General features: G+C 48.8%; 1 protein-coding gene across 2 annotated transcripts in view; it reads right to left on the reverse strand.

Annotated features, from left to right (window-relative positions):
* LOC123769480 (5'-3' exonuclease PLD3) overlaps window positions 1-19,828 on the reverse strand; it is a 113,131-nt gene that overhangs the window by 81,399 nt on the left and 11,904 nt on the right. For both annotated transcript variants that reach the window (XM_045760606.2, XM_045760607.2), the window contains one exon: window positions 11,865-12,065. In XM_045760606.2, coding sequence (XP_045616562.1) covers window positions 11,865-12,065 — 201 coding nt within the window. The remainder of the gene's footprint in view (window positions 1-11,864; window positions 12,066-19,828) is intronic.

A 19,828-nucleotide genomic window follows, 5' to 3' on the forward strand; every position in this document is an offset into this window, starting at 1 on the left:
CGAATTATTTCAATGTCTGATTTATTTTTCATACTTTTTTTGCTGTAATATTATTCAATAGTGTGTAGTTTGATATATTTATATAATAAAATGAGTGAATCATTGCTGTACTCAAAAATATGGTGTGCATATTATTGATTCAATTATGTTCATCAATCAGTGAACAAATACTTTGTCGGTTATTACATTATAAGGACAGGTTATATATAAGTATCTGCATGTTTTGTTCACTATAACAAACCACTAAGTAGCTATTATGAGTCAAAAAGTAACGAGGAGTGACCGCCGTTTACCAGCCAGCCACTCCCGCCCTCCCTCCAGTCATTTGACTCACCCACATTCTCCTCCCACAATAACGTTTTTGCTATAATTCACTATATACAGACGTTATATATAAGTATCTACATGTTTTGTTCACCATAACTGTACATCTAAGCTTGTATGGTGAGTAAAGGCACAAAGATGTGGCTACTCACACAGTCAGCTGATCGGCGGCCGCCCTCAAGACCAGACGCACTAATATTTCTCCTCCAACAATACTGTGTGGTGTTATTACGCTATATACACACATTATATATAAATATCTACCTGTTTTATTCACCATACTTGTACAAATAAACTGGTATGGTGCCCAAAGACCATCGTGGTAACCAGTAAACAACACCGTCATTTGCACGGTGGCGTCGTCTGCACGACGCCACCGCCCTCACCCAAATGGCGGCTCCAAACCTTCTCTTGCTGTTTATACCCTCTATACACACGTTATATATAAGTATCTACATTTGTGTTCACCATAGCGAACCACTAAGCTGGTATGGTGAGTGCAGTCAATAAAAGGTGGCCACACACAGTCAAAAGACATCGCCACCACCCTCCCTCCCACAGCATTACTCCTCCCTCCATGGCGCACAGCGCTAAATATCACCACAATCCTGCTATTATCAGAACCCTGGTCAGTTTTTACACAGTCAGGGGTCTTCTGTAATAATATCATCACTACATAATAGCATGAACAAGTATAATTTGGCATTTTTAGGCGATGCTGTGGTCACAAGCTGAACAGCAGTGCTGTAAGCTCATGCTGCGTGCGTCAGGCTTGGTTGCTCACTCAATACTGAGGCCAATAACACCCGGGAGTTTGGCCCACGATTTTTTTTTAAAATGGCGTCTGTTTACAAGAGCCCTGATGAAGGTGTGGTGAACCCCGTGTATCCGCGGGCTGTTTAAATCTTGCGTAGTACTCCAACACATCATATGACGTGATGCGCAGTTGACTGGAACAACGTCTAGCACGTCATATGACGTGATGCGCACAAAAAGCACAACCGGACAACACAGGACGCACCCCCCGGCCAAATCAATCAAGTATCAATAACTCAAGAACCCCTCCGGAAAGCAGCCAGCTCGACCGTCGCCAGGACGGAGAAAGGCTGCAAATGTACAAATCTACCACCAGTACCAAAGAGCAGAAACCTGAACCAAAAAGGCTACCACAAACTGAGGAGAAGATAAGAAGGCACCCTGATCATGGACCAGGACGGCTCAGGCGACGCATGAGCAGGCCAGAGGTGAAACAAAACACGAGAAAGCGTATGAAACGTCATACTGTCGCCAAGACGAAGCTCGCAGGTGGGACACCGTCAACAAAACCACCTGAACACCACAGAGATGGTGATACCCACGTCAAAATACCAGACGCGAAGAGCCAAGGAAAAGGTCGAACCAGTCACGTACAGGACCGATTCGACCTGCCGAAAGAGGCGGAGCCGCGGGAAAACGCCCCAGGTTCGGACACCTATCAAGCAGCGTCTGAAAATAAGGCTGGGCCGGACACCAAGGAACCATAAGGACTACTCTCATGGGAATGGGCTGCAACCGAGCCAGAACCCGAAGCAACAGCTGGACCAGGAGAAGAGGAACAGGTACCCCCACCTAGACCAGTCCTGCAGAAAAGCATCCACCGTGAATGCCTCGCAGGTGGGTAAGGGCGCCACATAAAATGGGCGACGCCTAGACCACGCCGACTCGAAGACATTCACGGCCAGGAGTCCATACGTCCGACAGAGCCAACAAAACGAGTTGGCGATGACTGGCCAATCCACGAACAGAGGAATGAACCGAGACAGCTGTCCGCCAGGACGCAGGACACACCCGGACATGAACCTCATGGTTAGCCAAACCCCGAGAATCCAGCAAATGAGCCACTATGGAACCAACCCCAAAGGTCAACACCTAAGAGAAACCCTATGGCTCCGGCAAGATTTGCCAGAGAACAGTCCGAACAGAGCTGAATGGTAGAGCACCGAGTGACCCAAACCCTCCAAAGCGCAAACCAGACAGCCACGAACTCCCGAACTGTGCTGTGAGCCCAACGGACGGACAGACTCCACCATCCCCGGCCAACCTGGTGAGCACTGGTCACAAAGCCCCAGCCGAGAGATGACCCGTCCGTGAACACATCGAGCGAAGGCTTGGGGAGGTGCCAAGGCACGGAACCCCGAAAACCCCAAAGAGGAAGCTGGTGACACAGCACCAACACAAGATCCCCGGAGGAACGAACCCAAGGAATGCAAGAGGCGGAAGGGGAGTCTCTGAAGGAACCAAACAGACGCTGAAGCCAAACCCGACCCCGTGGGGAGACCAGCACGTCAAAGTTCAGACTCCCGCACAACTGCTCAAGCAACCGCTGAGCCACCCGAGATCCCCTCGTGTACAGCCGAAGGCGGGACCACAGCCGCAGTAACACTTCTGAATGGAAAAACAATGAGTGGCCCAATAGCCCTAAACAAGGCCCAGGTCCAAACCCGGGACGGAAACAGATGGAATGGCCTCCAGATCACCAGGAAACCAAACCTGGCGATCTGGAAAGAACCACACCCCTGGCGAGCAGACAAGCGGACTGACTGGGAGCCCACACCAGCCAGTCGCCGAGGTAGGCCAGACACCGAATCTCAAGCAGACTCAGACAGGGCACTAAGATCCAGTAAAGATGAAAAAAAAAATACACCAAATGCCAATTACAAAATAGGGAAGGCAACAAAAGCAGCAAGCCTGAAGCCCCACCACCAACTGTGCCAGTCCCAGAAAACTGCAGAGGAACGTGCCAAGAAGTGACCTGGAAGTCCAGAGCCACCATCCAGGTACCCGGCCCCAACAGAAGCCGGACAGGAGACAACAGTCCTCCGAGGAGGGCATAGAATCCAGGGCCCAGACTGAAGAAGTCCAGAAGAACCGCAGATGCGAAAGGCCCATGACTGCAAAGGGCAGACGGGAAGCCCAGAAGGATGGGGCGGATCGACCACGTCCAACGCACCCACTAAGATGACATGACGAAGCGCAGGGGAAGAAGCCCACCCTACCAGCTCTGAACCCCCCAAAGGGGGAGAAGCCGTCCACCGATGCCACCAGAGGCCGGAAGACAACCAAAAGCGCCCACCAACAGCGGGACCATGCTAGAGTCAACAGAGCAAGCTGTTCCCCCAGCGCCCCGTCAACAGAAGGGAACAGAACCCCTTCCGAAAGAAAAAGTACACACACACATATACACATTATGTATATACACATACATATACACATACACACAAGGTATGTTACACACACACGTGTATACACATGTGCACACACACACACAGCGTACACATGTACATGAGTACACACACACACATTTTAAAAGAAAAATACAAGTCGCCGACCAGTGGGCAGAGAGCACCATGCCGGCGAGGCAAAGAAGGCACAAAACTGCATCAAAAGGCCCACCTTGACAACAAAACCTCAAAGTCCCAGAATGACCACAACATGTGCCAAGACCCAAAAAGATCAGTCTGCAAGCCAGGAAGACCCCGGAACTCCAGAAGGCAGAACCGGGTCACACGAGGAAACAAAGCCCCCTGAACCCACAAAGGGGGCCCAAGAGGAAGAAACCTCCGGAACGAAACCAAAGAACCCAAAGGAACCCAGAATCGAACCAGGGAGAGCCCAAACCACCACATTTGCCGGCGGAGAACACCACAGAAAGGCAAAGCACAGCCCCTAGACAGAACCCCCCTGGGAAACGGTCATAACAGACCGAAAACGAGGGACAAGGTGTGGGAGCAAGCATAACAGCTAGGGGACGCTGAGCCCAAACCCAAGGGCCCAGACCCAAAACAGACAAAAAGGGAAACCCGGTGTAAAATCAACACCTAAACGTTCCCAGAGGAACAGGAAACGGGCAGAAAACACCAGAAAAGCAAAGAAACGACAACAGGAGAATAAAACACCTGAAAAAAGGTGAAAACTCACCCAAGATGCTCGCTCGCACACCCAGACGCATGTAAACAAACCGCAACGCCGCCCTGGTGGCCACGCCGGGAAACTGGCAGACGAAAATGACCGCCAGACAGAGGGTTGTGACCAACACTAAAGATACGAAAACACGCCAGCAAAAGTGGGGAGCAAGCAGACTGGATGGGCGAAAAACTCTGCCCAAAAGCAAAAAACCCAGGCAGGGGCAAACCGCCCCAGAATTGCTAGCAGGCTTTCCCCACAGCCCCGGGAACCAGTAACAGAGGCCCTGGGGCAGAGCCGTCCTCCAAGCCCTCCACCCTGAAAGAAAAGCAAGAGTCCATGGGAAAGGCAGCAAGAAAGGGCCGCTGGTAAGACCCAGAAGCCTTGGCAGGAGGAACAGGCTCGAAAACCTCCGTTCCCGAACCCGAATGGGGCAGTCCTCGAAAACCGCCCGAGTCTCGGCCCCAACTAAACCCCGCCCCGACCCCGAAACCCACAGACAGTCCGGAGCCGGGAACAGGGAGGGAAAGGGGCGAACAGCACCTAACCAAACGGGGCGGCCTTGGGGCATCCGAGTGGGAAACCAACCTAGCATGTTGCAGCAACCTAACCTAGCTTGCAACACGGATGCCGCCTGTACTCTGAACAGCAATAACATCAGGAGAGTACTGGAGAACAAGCAGAGAATCTCTCGCAAGACTCCAGGTCAAGGTGTCAGTGACCCAACAGGCAGCATGACGGAGGTAAAAGTGGCGACTGTCACCCGGAGACAAGGGCACAGCAACCAACGATCCCGTACAAGACGGGTTGGAACCCGGAAGACACATTCAATGGTCCCCCGAGCTCAGACAGGGGTTTCCAGGGCCCGTAAGCTGACTGCTACAGGAAGCCCGGGCAAGGTGTTGCTAACCGGTTAAGAAACCCAAACATAACAAGAGGGTAGAGGATAGCACTGAAAACCCCTGCGATGTGTACAATCACGGGGGCCTAGCAGAGGGCCGCCAAACACTACCAGTGGAACTATAGCCACACTAGGCAGACCCCCACCAGGCATGAAAATAAAAACGAAAGAAAAACCCCGCAAAAGTACACCATCTCCAGAGGCAACAGGAACCGGTCGCCGCTTAGGTGGCAGGCTGTGCAACACCTTGACCCCCTAACCAGCACAATTCCAATCCCTACCCAGGGCCAAACAAGGGCCCCAAGCCCCAGCTGGCCCCAAGGGGGAGGCAAATGCCGAGCAGCCAGAACCTCTACGGGAATGGTTCCCGAACTCCCCAGGGAAGATAACCCTGTTATACGAGGGCAGTACTCACAGGGCGCTTAAGGAAGTCAACCACTAAGCACATGCAGCCCCGGCACTGATGAGGTACTCCTGGCCACCGCACAACATACACGGCAGTGAACGCCACACAAGGCAAACACCGCCTAGGAAACTGAGGCCAGAGTAGCGTCTATCCTGGTTGACATTAGCTTACGAACTGAAGCTTGGCAGCCGTTGCGGTAGGTCCGGGGCTCCCCCTCCCCCTCTCGGGGCAGGGAGGGCTGCGCGGACGATCGGCGCGGCAGTAAAGTGTGATGTTTGCTTGTTTGCTTGTTTCCTTGTGATTGTGGGGAGCTTCTGCCTCTCTGTTCGGTTTTTTGTTTTAGTTTTTTACCATGTGGGGTTTGTTTTGTTATGCCTACCTTTCTGGGTGTGCCTAACCCCGGTCGATGGCAGATAAGGAAAACCCCAACCACAAGGGGTTTTCCAGGGCCATTGCTCCCTGAAACCTCTCTGAAGGGGCCAGGTTCTGGCGCTGGTCCCTGGTAGGTCTGAACTCCTTAGCTAATGTCCCGGTCTAATATAACATACATTAGCCCGATAAGCTCCAGGGAGCCGTAGGGGCGCCCCACAGAAAAAGCATTGAATGTAATAAAATGTCCTTTTCTGTGTGAGCCCCAGAGGCTCCCTGGAGCTATCAGGCTAATACCAGAGTTTTAGTCAATGGAATTCAGCCTACCGGGGACCACGAGCCAGAACATGCCCCCTCAGAAAGACAAAGGGCGCAATGGCCTATAGAAACCACTTCCATGTGGTTGAGGGGCACGCCATGTCTGCCACCGACTGGAGTTGGCACCCAGAAAGGTAGGCATTACAAAAACCCCACTTGATAAGAAAATGCGACCGAAAACTGAACAGGGAGGCAGAACTCACCCTACAACTTAAAGAAACAAGCAAACAAGTAAACATCACACCTTACCTCCGCACCACCTGTCAGTGCAGCTATCCCCACCCAGACCCTAAGCATTGGCTACCCAAGCCATTCAGTTCGGAAGCTGAGCATAAAAACCCAGCGCTAAATGTAATGAAACGTAATTTTCTGGGTGAAACCCGGAGGCTTCCCAGAGCTATGTGGACTGACGTGAATGTATTAGACCCTGGCATCAGTCAAAGCGAATGGAGTTCTAGGCCTACTGGGGACCACGAGCCAGAACCTGGCCCCCCTCAGAGAGGCACGAGGAGCAATGGCCTATAGTAACCCCCGTGTTGTTTGACGCATTCTATGTCTGCCATCGTTTGGGTCAGGCACCCAGAAAGGTAGGCACCCTTAAAGAAACTAGCTGGTTAAAAAAATTGCTACAGAAAGCCGAACTGTTGGACTGAACTCCCCAAATGAAAAACAAGCAAACGAGCATGATGTCACAACCGTCACTGCACCGCCATCTGTGCAGCTTCTCCATTCCCAGGAGGGGGTTGGGGGAGACCCAGACCCCTGTGCCAGCTATCCACACCATTAGTTCTGAGTCTGGATGTCAAAACACGCGAAAAACTGCTGACCAGAGGGAGGGAATTTTGCCGGGGAGCCTCTGGGTCTCGCCTAGACAATGGCGTTTCATTACATTCAACGCAGGATTTCTGGGGCTCCCCGGAGCTACTTAACCAAAGATAAAAGAAGAGGGACTTACCCGGGAGGTGGACGCCACTCGCTCCTTAACTCGAAGTCAAGACAACTGGCTTCAATCGCCAACCCAATGCGACAGATGCCTGACTAGGGCCAGGAACACTAACAATGTAGCGAGCGGCCAGGATCCTGTTCGACCTTCAAAAACCCCATGCCCGAATGTCAGCCCAAGACATGTTACCAAAGTCAGCAGCCAATGCAGCAAACTTACGAATGTCATGGGCATAAGAATAGATCGCAGGCGGGGTGGACCGAATAATCCTGAGGATGACCTGGGAGACCCGAACCCTGGAACAGGGAAGAAGGGAAACTGGGTAAACCCAAAGCGCATTCCCGGCCACCGAAGCCGTGGTGCACAGGTAACTGTGAAGAGCTGCAACCAGACACAACACATGATGTACCTAACCAACCAAGCATCAAGGACCCCAAGGACCCCTCTGGAAAACAGCAGTCTCATTCTTCGCCAGAAGAGAGGGAGACAACTGCAAACGAACAAACCTACCACCAGGACCTAAAGAGCAGAAACCCCCTGTGCTGGAGAAGAGCATAAAGCTCCCAACTTGACCCCCAGAGTCCAAATGCCAACAGGAAAGTTGCCTTCGCAAAACAATCTTGAACCAAAGGGGGCCACAACAAACCGAAGAGAAGATAGAAAAGAGAGCACCCGGTCGAAAGACTAGGACGGCTCAAGCGGCACATGAGCAAGTCGGAGGTGAAACAACGCACAAGACAGCTTGCAGAACGAAGCAGAAGTAACATCTACACCGAACACAAGCTGAAGAGGCTACGACAGCGCCGCATGATATGAGGCAACAGTATTTGGCATAAGATGATGGTCCTGAAACAACCAAGAAAGGAAGGACAAGACAAATCGATCAAAACAGAAGCAAACCTACGAAGGGACAAGAAATAACGAAAGGACTGCCAAGAAACTTCATACCCGCGTCAGAAAGACCAGACACAAACACTTAAGGAGAAGATCGAACTAGCTACATAACGTATTGGCCCGATCTGCTGAAAGAGACGGAGCTGCGGGAAGAGCCTCGGGTTCGGACACCAAGTAAGCAGCGCCTGAAACCAAGGCTGGACCAGCCAGCATGGAACTAAAAGGAGAATCCTCCCCCATTAGGACTAACTGAACCAGAACCCGAAGCAACAGCTGAACCGGAGGGAAAAAGGTACAGGTAACCCCACCTCGACCAATCCTGCCAAAAAGTGTCTACCGCAACGGCTTCGCAGTTGGGAAAGGGTGCTCAAGGTGCTCAGAGGCACCTTGATGCAGCCTGCATCAGAACCATAACATTGTAGCGAGCTCTCACCACTCCAGTGTGCAGGTACGACAAAACCTGTGTCACAACCCAAGTGAAAAGAAAGAGCAGTCTGCAAGCCAGGAAGATGCCAGAACCTCATAACGCACCCAATACGGGGAAGACCCGAACTCAAGAGAGATTGGGTCCATCACAGCAGCAAAATCTGGGTCTCACAGGAGGTAGGCATCGAGGACCTCCCAAACTTCCGCAGGAGAAATCCTAGAGGTAGAAAACCTCTGGAAAGACGAAGCCGCAAAACCCAAGTAAGCCTGGAAACTAACCCGGGTTGAGCCGAACCCATAGCAGACCCTGCGACGAGGGCAGCCAAGCTGTTGCAGGATCAAAAGGGGCCCAAGCACCTCAGGCCGACTCCCTGTCCCCACCAGCCCTGAAGCCTCCAAATCCAGCTCCGGGGCAGAGCCGTCTTCAACGCCCTCCACCTTTGAAGAAAATGCAGAGTCCAAGGAAAAGGCAACAGAGAAGGGGGATGGGCCTGATGGAGAGACCCAGAAGCCTCAGTGGGAGGATCAGGCTCAAATGCCTTCAGACATTTGGGAACCGGCAGCAGGGGAGGAGTATGGCAAACCATGCCAACAAGGGAAGGACTTTAGTGCGTGGACTAAACCACGGCCGAAGCGACCAATGCCCCCAAGTCCAAGCCCAATAACCTAAACCTACCAAACAACGCAACAGCCACTTGACCCCTAACAATTTCCAAAGAAGAATGGGGAACTGGAGAATGAACGGGGAACAAGATCTGCACAACTCCAGGTCGAAGGTGTCAACGACCCAACAAGCAGCATGACGATCGACTCCCTGAGACAAGGGCAATGAACAACCTTCAATTATCTTGTGTTTAACTGGTTTCAGCTCTTGGGAGCAACTCCAACAGCCCAATAACTCAATACTTAATTTGGTGTGAGAACCCATTAGCTACACTCTAGATTGCTTAGCAGTTGAGGAGTTAACGCCCTAGAAATTTAGGGACCAAAAGCATTGTATATCGGCATTTGCTCTCGCTGGTCTAGTTGATGTTTAGGAGTCGGAAGCAGAGAGGAAGGAGCAGGACAAACCCTGCCCACCTGGGAAGAGGGGGGCGTGGACGGAACCAAAGAAAAAGCGACCAACGCCCCCAAATCCAGCCCTAAAACCCCAGCAGGGCAGCTCCAGGGCCTCCAACCGGGCAACCAACCTGGTCCATCGCACAAAGAAGAAGAACCGAGCATGCAATGCGGCTGCCGGCTGATCCCTGAGATCATCAGATAAGTGATGAGTAAATTGAAACGCAAGTGGGGAAAAAGTCCCGCAAGACTCCGGGTTGTAGGTGTCCCAGACCCAATAAGCAGCATGACGGAGGAAGTACAGATGATCGTCTCCCTGAGGCAGGAGCGACAAACAACCTTCAACTTCGTACAAGGCAAGAGTGGGCGTGGAAGAAATATTCATGGTACGACCGAGCCCACAATGGTTCTCCAGGGCCCATAGAATGAATAAGCCCTACGGGAATCCCTAACACTGGGGGACCAGCAAAGCCGGTAGAACCCTGTCTGTAGCAGGCAAACTGACTGCCAGTAGCATTTGTGAAACCTTGGGGACAACAGAGGAAGACCACAAACACAACCTAGGCTAGCCTAATAAGGAGATAAGCAGACCGCCTCTGAGCACAACAGGCACAAGCACCAAAAAATTAAAACAAAAACCCTTCGAAATCACACAACTAGCAAACTAGCAGTCAGGGAGAAACCATAGCTGCAGTGTGCCCCCCCATCCCCCAGGGCAAGACAGAAAGCCCCAAGACCCCCATTGCACACCATGGGCGAAGACAACCACAAGCGAGGAAGTCCTCAACAGGGAGCAAGTGATGAATGCCCCAGGAATAATAATTCTGAAACGCAGGGGTAGTACAGTACTTATGGAGCACCTAGGGAAGGGAAACCTAGGCTCATGCTGCTCCTGTACACTAATAAACCTGGCCACCACACAAAACACAAGCTGAACAAACAGGACAAAAATCCAGAACAGGAACATGAGACCAGAGGTGACATCTGACCACAAGCACATCTGATCAAGAACTGGGGTGGTGGATTGCTGTCTCACCTGAGGTACAGTAGCGCTAATGAGGGGGGCTAGTTGGATGACATTTGCTGTTTTAATTTTTGGGGAGATATTTTGCCCTTTTGTGGACGTAGCTTGTATAGTGTAACCAGACAGTGGTCAGTTTTCATTCACCTACCTTTCTGGGCCCTTCTCCAGTCAATGGCAATTATGACGTGCATTAAATGTAAAGTGTTCATAGGCCATTGCTCCCTGCACCTCTCTGAGAGAGCCAAGTTCTGGCTCATGGTCCCCAGTAGGCTAAGGCCTCTGACTGATGACACCAACTAATATAACACTTTACCAGTTTGGATAGCTTCAGGGAGCCAACAAGGCTCCTCCCAGAAATCATGATCATCATCATCTTTAACAGAAGGCAACTGCTAGTTAGTAACGCTTGCTCGCTCATTGTCCTCGGGTGGCCAGCCCTGGCCACCCGAGGGCAGCAAGCTTCATCATTCTGCCTGTGCAACAACCTCTGAAAACCACTGGAAGTTGGGAAGGGCAAGAACAGGGAGCCCACCAAGGGACACACCAGAAAGAGGCATTTCATTACATTCAACACTGGGAGGGTTCCCTTTGGTGGCTCCCCAAGCTAATTCTACACTGACAACAAAACAGGGCCTTACTATGGAAGGAAATGGGAAGACACTAATAACCTAAAAGAGATGAGCTGTTTCTGCTAACGAACATGTGCACTGTTTGTGTCAGAGTTGCCAATGTTGTCCATGCAGTTGCTTGTTTTGTTGTGCAACTATCTTTCTGGTAGTCTCTCCTTGGGAGTACAGGTATTGTGGTGGTCAACTACCCCCAGACTGATCTTGTCTCTACTAAAAGGCCCAGATTTCAGAACTGTCTACTGATTTTTCTGAATTTGCTCATGAATTTTAGAGTCTGATGTTGTATCCAAGGTTTGGCGGTTCCCAGGGGGACTAGCTCGGGAAGCCACTGAGGGAGCGCTTCCAAAATATATATTTTATTATATAAATAGACCAATTGTATTGCTGAGAAGATAATGTAGGTAGCATTAAAAGTAAAGTAAGTACCATTCTAAAGGGCAGATATATAATTAACTATAGACACATTTCCTTTAGCATTATCATTTCAGATGATAACAACTATAAGGGGTTGACTACCAATGCTACTTTCTTCCAGGCTTCTCTACTTTAAAGGGCTTTTATGACACTGCATACTGTACTGTACAGTATTTATTAAATCTAAAAAAAATACGATGTACAGTAAAACCAACCTGCACCGATCGCAATCCGAGTACTTGTTCTGGTTACGGGAGATACTGTCATCCAGGAGAGCCATGGCAACAATGAGCGTCGAAAGTGTTACGATGATGGTAATGGGTACACATGATGGCCTCAGCCAGTCCCGCAGCCATGACTTTCCGCTATTATGCCCTTGCATATTTTGCATGTGATTGCGTAAGATGCTATTGTACCTGTGATGAATATATGCAGTCTAAACATTGGAAACATTGAAAAAAAAATCAGTGCTGCATTGATGAAGCTTGTCTTGAATCCATAACATATACTGTACTGATAATTTCTTGAATACTGTAATTACAGTATGTATATGTTGAACACTCATCTGTATACAGTAATTCTATTATTCATCTTTCACATGCCATTTATGATCATACAACCATCTTTCATTACAATAAGTCTATACAGTATGTCAAAATGACCTCATATAATATATACAAGAAGTGTGATGATATACTGTCTATGCTCAATAATGTGAATTATATGAAGCACACTGTGCCCCCATTCAAATTAGCTGAATATTTACCTGGAAAGTTCAACAACGAAAAAACCAGCGTTGAATGTAATGAAACGCCATTTTCTAGGTTAGCCCTGGAGGCTCCCTGGAGCTTATCAGGCTAATGAATGTTATATTAAACCGGGACATTAGCTATGGAGTTCAGACCTACCAGGGACCAGTGCCAGAACCTGGCCCCTTCAGAGAGGTTTCAGGGAGCTATGGCCCTGGAAAACCCCCTTGTGGTTGAGGGGGTTTTCCTTATCTGCCATCGACCAGGGTTAGGCACCCAGAAAGGTAGGCATAACAAAACAAACCCCACATGATAAGAAACTAAAATAAAAAACAAACAGAGAGGTAGAAACTCCCTACAATCCCAAGGAAACAAGCAAATAAGCAAACATCACAATTTACTGCTGCACCGATTGTCCGCGCAGCCCTCCCTGCCCCGAGAGGGGAAGGAGAGCCCCGGACCTCACCGCGCCGGCTGCCTAGCACCAGTTCGGAAGCTAAGCTTCAACCAATGAGATAAAAATGCCAACCGGTGGGAGGGAGAGTTGCCAGGGAGCCTCCAGGGCTCACTCAGAAAATGGCGTTTCATTACGTTCAACGCTGGTTCTCTGTGGGGAGCCCCTACGGCTTCCTGGAGCTTCATACCCAAAGAGAAGGAAAAGAAAGGGCTGACCCTGGAGGCAGCCACCACAAACTCCGCAACGTGAAGTCGAGACAACAGGCAGCAACCTGCAACCCAAAGCAACACAAGAATGCACAGGAGCAGACACGCTCACAAATGAATGGGCGGCCAGGAACATGTGCGACCCCCAAATCCTTGCGCCCGAATTGAGCCCAAGAAGTCATCAAACACGGCAGCGAAAGCTGCAAACGTCCGAACGGCACGGGTGCAAGGATAGACCGCAGGCTGGTAAACTAAAGAAAACTGCGGATGACCTGGGAGACCCGAGCCCTGAAGCAGGGAACGAGGGGAACCGGATCAACCCAAAATTCATCCCCAGCCATGGCACGCAGGTAATGGCGAAGAGCCGCAACCGGACAACACATGTCGCACCCCCGGCCGAACCAACCAAGCATCAATAATCCAAGGACCCCTCCGGAAAGCAGCCATCTCAACCGTCGCCAGAAGGATGGAGCAAGGCTGCAAGTGTACGAACCTACCACCATTACCAAAAAGAGCAGAAACCTCTGCACCGGAGGAGAACCGGAAGCTCCCCGACCCGACCCACAAAGGCCAATGCCAACAAAGTATGGCCTTTGAAAAACAATCTTGAACCGAAGGGGCTACCACAAACTCAGGACAGGAAGGTTAAAGGGCACCCTGATCAAGGACCAGGATGGCTTAGGCAGCGCATGAGCAGGCTGGAGGTGAAACAACACGAGAAGCGTACGGAACGGGGCGGATGTGACGTCCACCCTGAACGCAAGCTGGAGCAGCTCCACCAGCGCTGCACGATATGAGGCGACAATAAGAAGCATCAATTAACAGTTCTGAAAAAAACATGAAAGGACAAGACAACCCAATGCGAAAGAGAAGACAACCTACGAAGAGCAAGAAAATGGCAAATAGAAAAGCCAGGAACGTCATACTGTCGCCTGAGACAAAGCTCGCAAGGTGGGACACCATCAACTAAGCCACCTGATCACCATAGAGATGGTGATACACCCGCGTCAGCAGAGCAGACGCGAAGAGCCAAGGAGAAGGCCGAACCAGTCACGTACAAGACCGGTCCGACCTGCCGAAAGAGGCGGAGCCACTGGAAACGCCCCAAGTTCGGACACCTATCAAGCAATGTCTGAAAAGAAAGCTGGGCCGGCCATCAAGGGCCCCACAAGGACTACTCTCCTTGGGAAGGACTCCAATCGAGCCAGAACCTGAAGCAACAGCTGGACTGGGAGAAGGGGAACAGGTAACTCCACCTCCACCAGTCCTGCCGAAGGCATCCACCGTGAACGCCTCGCAGGCGGGTAAGAGTGCCACATAGAATGGGAGACGCCGAGACCACACCGACGAGAAGATGTCCATGTCCAGGAGTCAATACATTCGGCAGATCCAACGAAACGAGTTGGCAAAGACTGGCCAAACCGTGAACAGAGGAATGAACCAAGACAGGACATCCGCCAGGACGCAAAACACCCCCAGACATGAAACGCACAGCTAGCCAAACCCCAAGGATCCAGCAGACGTGCCACTCGAAGGTACCAACCCCAAGGTCAAGGACCTAAGAGAATCCCCGTGGTTCCGGCAATGAACCACTGAAAAACAGTTCGAATGGAGCCGGATGGGGGAGCCCCGAGTGACCCGAACCCTCCGAAGCGCAAACCAGACAGCCACGAGCTCCCGAACCGTGCTGCGAGCCTGACGGATGGACGGACCCCACCATCCCCGGCCTGCCTAGGGAGCACTGGCCACAAAGCCCCAGCCGAGAGATGACCCATCCATGAACACATCGAGCGAAGGCTCGGGGAGGCGCCAAGGCACGAAACCCTGAAACCTTGAAAACCCCAAAGAGGAGGCCAGTGACGCAGCACCAACACAAGATTCCCGGAGGACGAACCCAACAATTGCGAGAGGCGGAAGGGGAGTCCTCAAAGGAACCGAACAAACGCCGAAGCCAAACCCTACCAGACGGGCAGACCAGCATGGCAAAGTTCAGACTCCCACACAACCGTTCGAGCAACCGCCGAGTGACCTGGGACCCCCCTAATAAACAGCAGAAGGCGGAACCACAGCTCGCAGCAACGCTTCTGGAGGGAAAGACAAAGAGGCGGTCCAAGAGAACTAAACAAGACCAAGCCAGGTCCGAACCCGGGATGGAACCAGATGGTGTGATCTCCAGATTACCAGGAATCCAAACCCAGCAATCTTGAAAGAACCACTCCCCTGGCAAGCAGACAAGCGGACCGACTGGGAGCCCATACCAGCCAGTCGTCGAGGTAGGCCAGAAACCGAATCCCAAGCAGACGCAGAAAGGTCACCAAGATCCGGAAAAGATGCATAAATACACTAAGTGCCAATGACAAACTAGGGAAGGCAACAAAAGCAGCAAGCCTGAAGCTCCACCACCAACTGTGCCAGTCCCGAAACCCTGGAGAGGAACGTGCCAAGAAGTGACCCGGAGGTCCAGGGACACCATCCAGGCACCCGGCCCCAACAGAAGCCGAACCGAAGACAACAGTCTTTCGAAGAGGGCAAAGAATCCAGGGCACTAATGCATAAGTCCAGAAGAACCTCAAGGCCCATGTCTGCACTAAAACAGGCGGGAACCTCAGAAGGATGGGGCGGAACGACCACATCCAAGCGCACCCACGCCAAGATGACATGACACAGCGCAGGGGAAAAAGCCCACCCCACCAGCCTCGAACCCCCAAAGGGGCGAAGCTGCCCGACGCCACCTGAGGCTGAAAGACAACCACAAGAAGAGCCAACAGAGCAAGCTGCTCCCCCAGCACCCCATCAACAGCGAAGAGAACGGAACTCCTTCCGAAAGAAAATGTATAAAGTATATATAAATACACACATACAAGCATGTACATATATATACATATACACACATATATACATACATATACAAAATGTATAAAAACATACATACATACATGTAAATAAAATTGAAAAATTAAAATAAAGAAAAGAAAAGCCTGCCGACAAGTGGGCAGAGAACACCACGCCGGTCAGATGAAGAAGGCACCAAGAGCACAAAAACAGCACGAAAAGGCCCACCTCGACTACAAAAACCTAACGCCCCGGCACAATCACAACACATGCCAAGACCAAAAAGATCAGCCTGCAAGCCAGGAAGACCCCGGAACCCCAGAAGGCGGAACTGGGTCACAAACAAGGTAACAAAAGTCCCCTGAACCCACAAAGAGGGCCCCAAGAGGAAGAAACCTAAGGAATGAAAGCACAAAGTCCCAGATATTGTCGCATTAACAGAGACGAAACTTGAAGAAAATATTTTAAATGAGGTCGTATTCCCAAGGGGCTATCCAGTTCGAAGACGTGACAGAAAACTATGAAGGAGGAAGGAGTGGCTGTGCTGGTGAATGAACACCTGAAGGTAAGAGAATTAATGTTTGAAAACCCTTGAGATATTGACATAATGACATTGCAGCTCTGGAATCAAGATGATAAGCTGATAATTTTAAATGCCTACAGCCCACCAGCAAGCAACACTCGGACAAAGGAAGAACTGGATGACAAACGAGAGGGCCTCATAATGGTCATGAGAGAGATTATGGAAAGAGCTGACAAAGATAAATCCCGATTGTTGGTACTGGGGGACTTCAACTCTAAGGCAGTAGAGTGGGAGGCCAACGAGGCAAGAACAGAGGACATTTGGACAGGCAGATTTGTAAACCTCATCTTGGAGACATTCATCAACACGTCAAGCAGGCCTCAAGAATGTGGGAAGGGGATGTTCTGCCAGTACTGGATCTAGTATTCACCAGGAAAGAAGAGGTATTTGACATCCAGTACCTTCCTCCCTTAGGAAAGAGTGATCACGTCCTCTTGGACATTAAATCACCCTTAACATTGACAAAACTTTCTATATTCTGTTTGGCAATAAATCCTCTAATCAAATAAATCTCAAAATAAACAATACCCAAATTTGTAACAAATTAGATGGCAAATTCCTTGGCATTCTCATTGACCACAAGCTGAATTTCCAGGGACACATTCTAAACATATCAAAAAAAAGTTTCAAAAAACTGTGGGCATTCTTTCTAAGATCAGATATTATGTACCACGCCCTGCCCTGGTGACTCTCTATTACTCCCTTATCTATCCATATCTCAACTATGGTATTTGTGCTTGGGGCTCTACTACCCAAAATCACTTACGTCCTCTAATTACTCAACACAAAGCTGCTATTAGGACAATATCCAATTCTGGCCCCAGACATCACTCGGTACCCCTACTCAAATCTCTGAATATGTTAGACATTAAGTCACTGCACATTCTCTCATGTGTATTATACATATATAAAACGCTAAACTATAATGCCAATCCTGATCTCAAAAGCTTCATAGAAGGTTGTAACAGAACCCATGAGCACCACACCAGAAATAAATACAGTTTTCATATTCCTAGAGTACGACTTAATCAAACCAGAAATGCTCTACAAATCAAGGGGCCCAGAATGTGGAATGACCTTCCCAACCATGTTAAAGACTGTACCTCTCTCAACCAGTTTAAGTTAAAAACGAAGCTATACCTAATAAATTCCCTGTAACCCACCTTACCCCTCTGTTGTCAACCCATGTATGTTCTTTGTTTTTTTTTTATTTTTCAAATCAACGCTGTTTGAATGTAATTTTCTGTAATAATTTGTAATTGTATTTGTGCTGCTTTTTCAATAATGTTCCCCCCTCTTTTACCTCTATTTTTATTTGTACTCAACACATCTTATTCTTTTTACCCATTAGTTTTAAGCTTTAGTCATTAATGTTTTTCCTGCCCGAAACGCTTTGCGTAATAGTGGCTTTAGGCATTGTATGTACTAGCTCTATCTATAAAGCCAACAAACTTTGTAAAATCTCTTTATGTATGTACCTTACCTAAATAAAAATTATTATTATTATTATTATTATTATTATTATTATTATTATTATTATTATTATTAAATACGCTATGCGATATAATCTAATAGAGAATGGGGACACCGAAACAGTTGTTAAACTCGATTTCAAGAGAGGACGCTATGGAGAACTTAGAAATTTTTTCTTGGGTATAATTGGACAGACTTGTTGCTAAGCAAGGAAGTAAATGAGATGCATGCCAAATTTTGCACAATATATGATGAAGGCACACAAACATTCATACCAAAACGGACATGCAGACCTAGGAAACAGGGTTGGTTCAACAGAAATTGAGAGAGGGCCAGAGATCAAAAGACATATGCATGGAATCATTATAGAAAGAGACCAAACCCCCAAACATACCAGCGATACAAAGATGCAAGAAACAACTACACGTCAGCAAGGAGAGAGGCAGAGAGGAACTTTGAGAATGGTATAGCAGACAAATGTAAATCAGATCCAGGCCTTTTCTATAAATTCATTAAAAGTAAGCTGCAGGTAAAGGATAATATTCAGAGGTTGAAAATGGGGGACAGATACACAGAAAATGAAAGGGAAATGTGTGAAACATTAAACGAAAAGTTCCAGTGTGTTTGTACAAAATGAGATCTTCAGAGAACCAGACACAATAAGAATTCCAGAAAACAACAGAGCATATAGAGGTGTCTAGAGATGAAGTGGAAAATATGCTAAAGGAGCTAACAAAGCAGTTGGTCCAGATGGAGTTTCACCATGGGTTCTGAGAGAATGTGCATCTGAGCTCAGCAATCCACTTCACCTGATCTTTCAGGCATCCCTGTGTACAGGAATCGTAGCAGATGTGTGGAAAAAGGCAAACATAGTTCCAATCTACAAAAGTGGCAGCAGGGAAGACCCCCTCAATTATAGACCTGTATCATTGACAAGTGTAATAGTGAAAATATTGGAAAAAATAATAAAAACTAAATGGGTAGAACACCTGGAGAGAAATGATATACAGACAGTATGGTTTTCGATCTGGAAGATCCTGTGTATTGAATTTACTCAGTTTCTATGATCAAGCCAGAGAGATTTTACAGGAAAGAGATGGTTGGGTTGACAGCATCTATCTGGACCTAAAAAGGGCTTTTGACAGAGTTCCACATAAGAGGTTGTTCTGGAAACTGGAAAATATTGGAGGGGTGACAGGTAAGCTTCTAACATGGATGAAAAATTTTCTGACTGATAGAAAAATGAGGGCAGTAATCAGAGGCAATATATCGGACTGGAGAAATGTCACAAGTGGAGTACCACAAGGTTCAGTTCTGGCACCAGTGACGTTCATTGTCTATATAAATGATCTACCAGTTGGAATATAGAATTATATGAACATGTTTGCTGATGATGACAAGATAATAGGAAGGATAAAAAACTTTAGATGATTGTCATGCCCTTCAAGAAGACCTGGACAAAATAAGTATATGGAGCACCACTTGGCAAATGGAATTTAATGTGAATAAATGCCATGTTATGGAATGTGGAATAGGAGAACATAGACCCCACACAACCTATAAATTATGTGAAAAATTTTTAAAGAATTCTGATAAAAAAAGAGATCTAGGGGTGGTTCTAGATTGAAAACTATCACCTGAGGACCACATAAAGAACATTGTACGAAGAACCTATGCCACACTTTCTAACTTCAGAATTGCTTTTAAATACATGGATGGCGAAATACTAGAGAAATTGTTCACGACTTTTGTTAGGCCAAAGCTAGAATATGCAGCGGTTATGTGGTGCCCATATCTTAAGAAGCACATCAACAAACTGGAAAAGGTGCAAAGACATGCTACTAAGTGACTCCCAGAACTGAGGGGCAAGAGCTACGAG

This window comes from Procambarus clarkii, chromosome 63 (genome assembly GCF_040958095.1).
Source record: "Procambarus clarkii isolate CNS0578487 chromosome 63, FALCON_Pclarkii_2.0, whole genome shotgun sequence".
Taxonomy (NCBI): domain Eukaryota; kingdom Metazoa; phylum Arthropoda; class Malacostraca; order Decapoda; family Cambaridae; genus Procambarus; species Procambarus clarkii.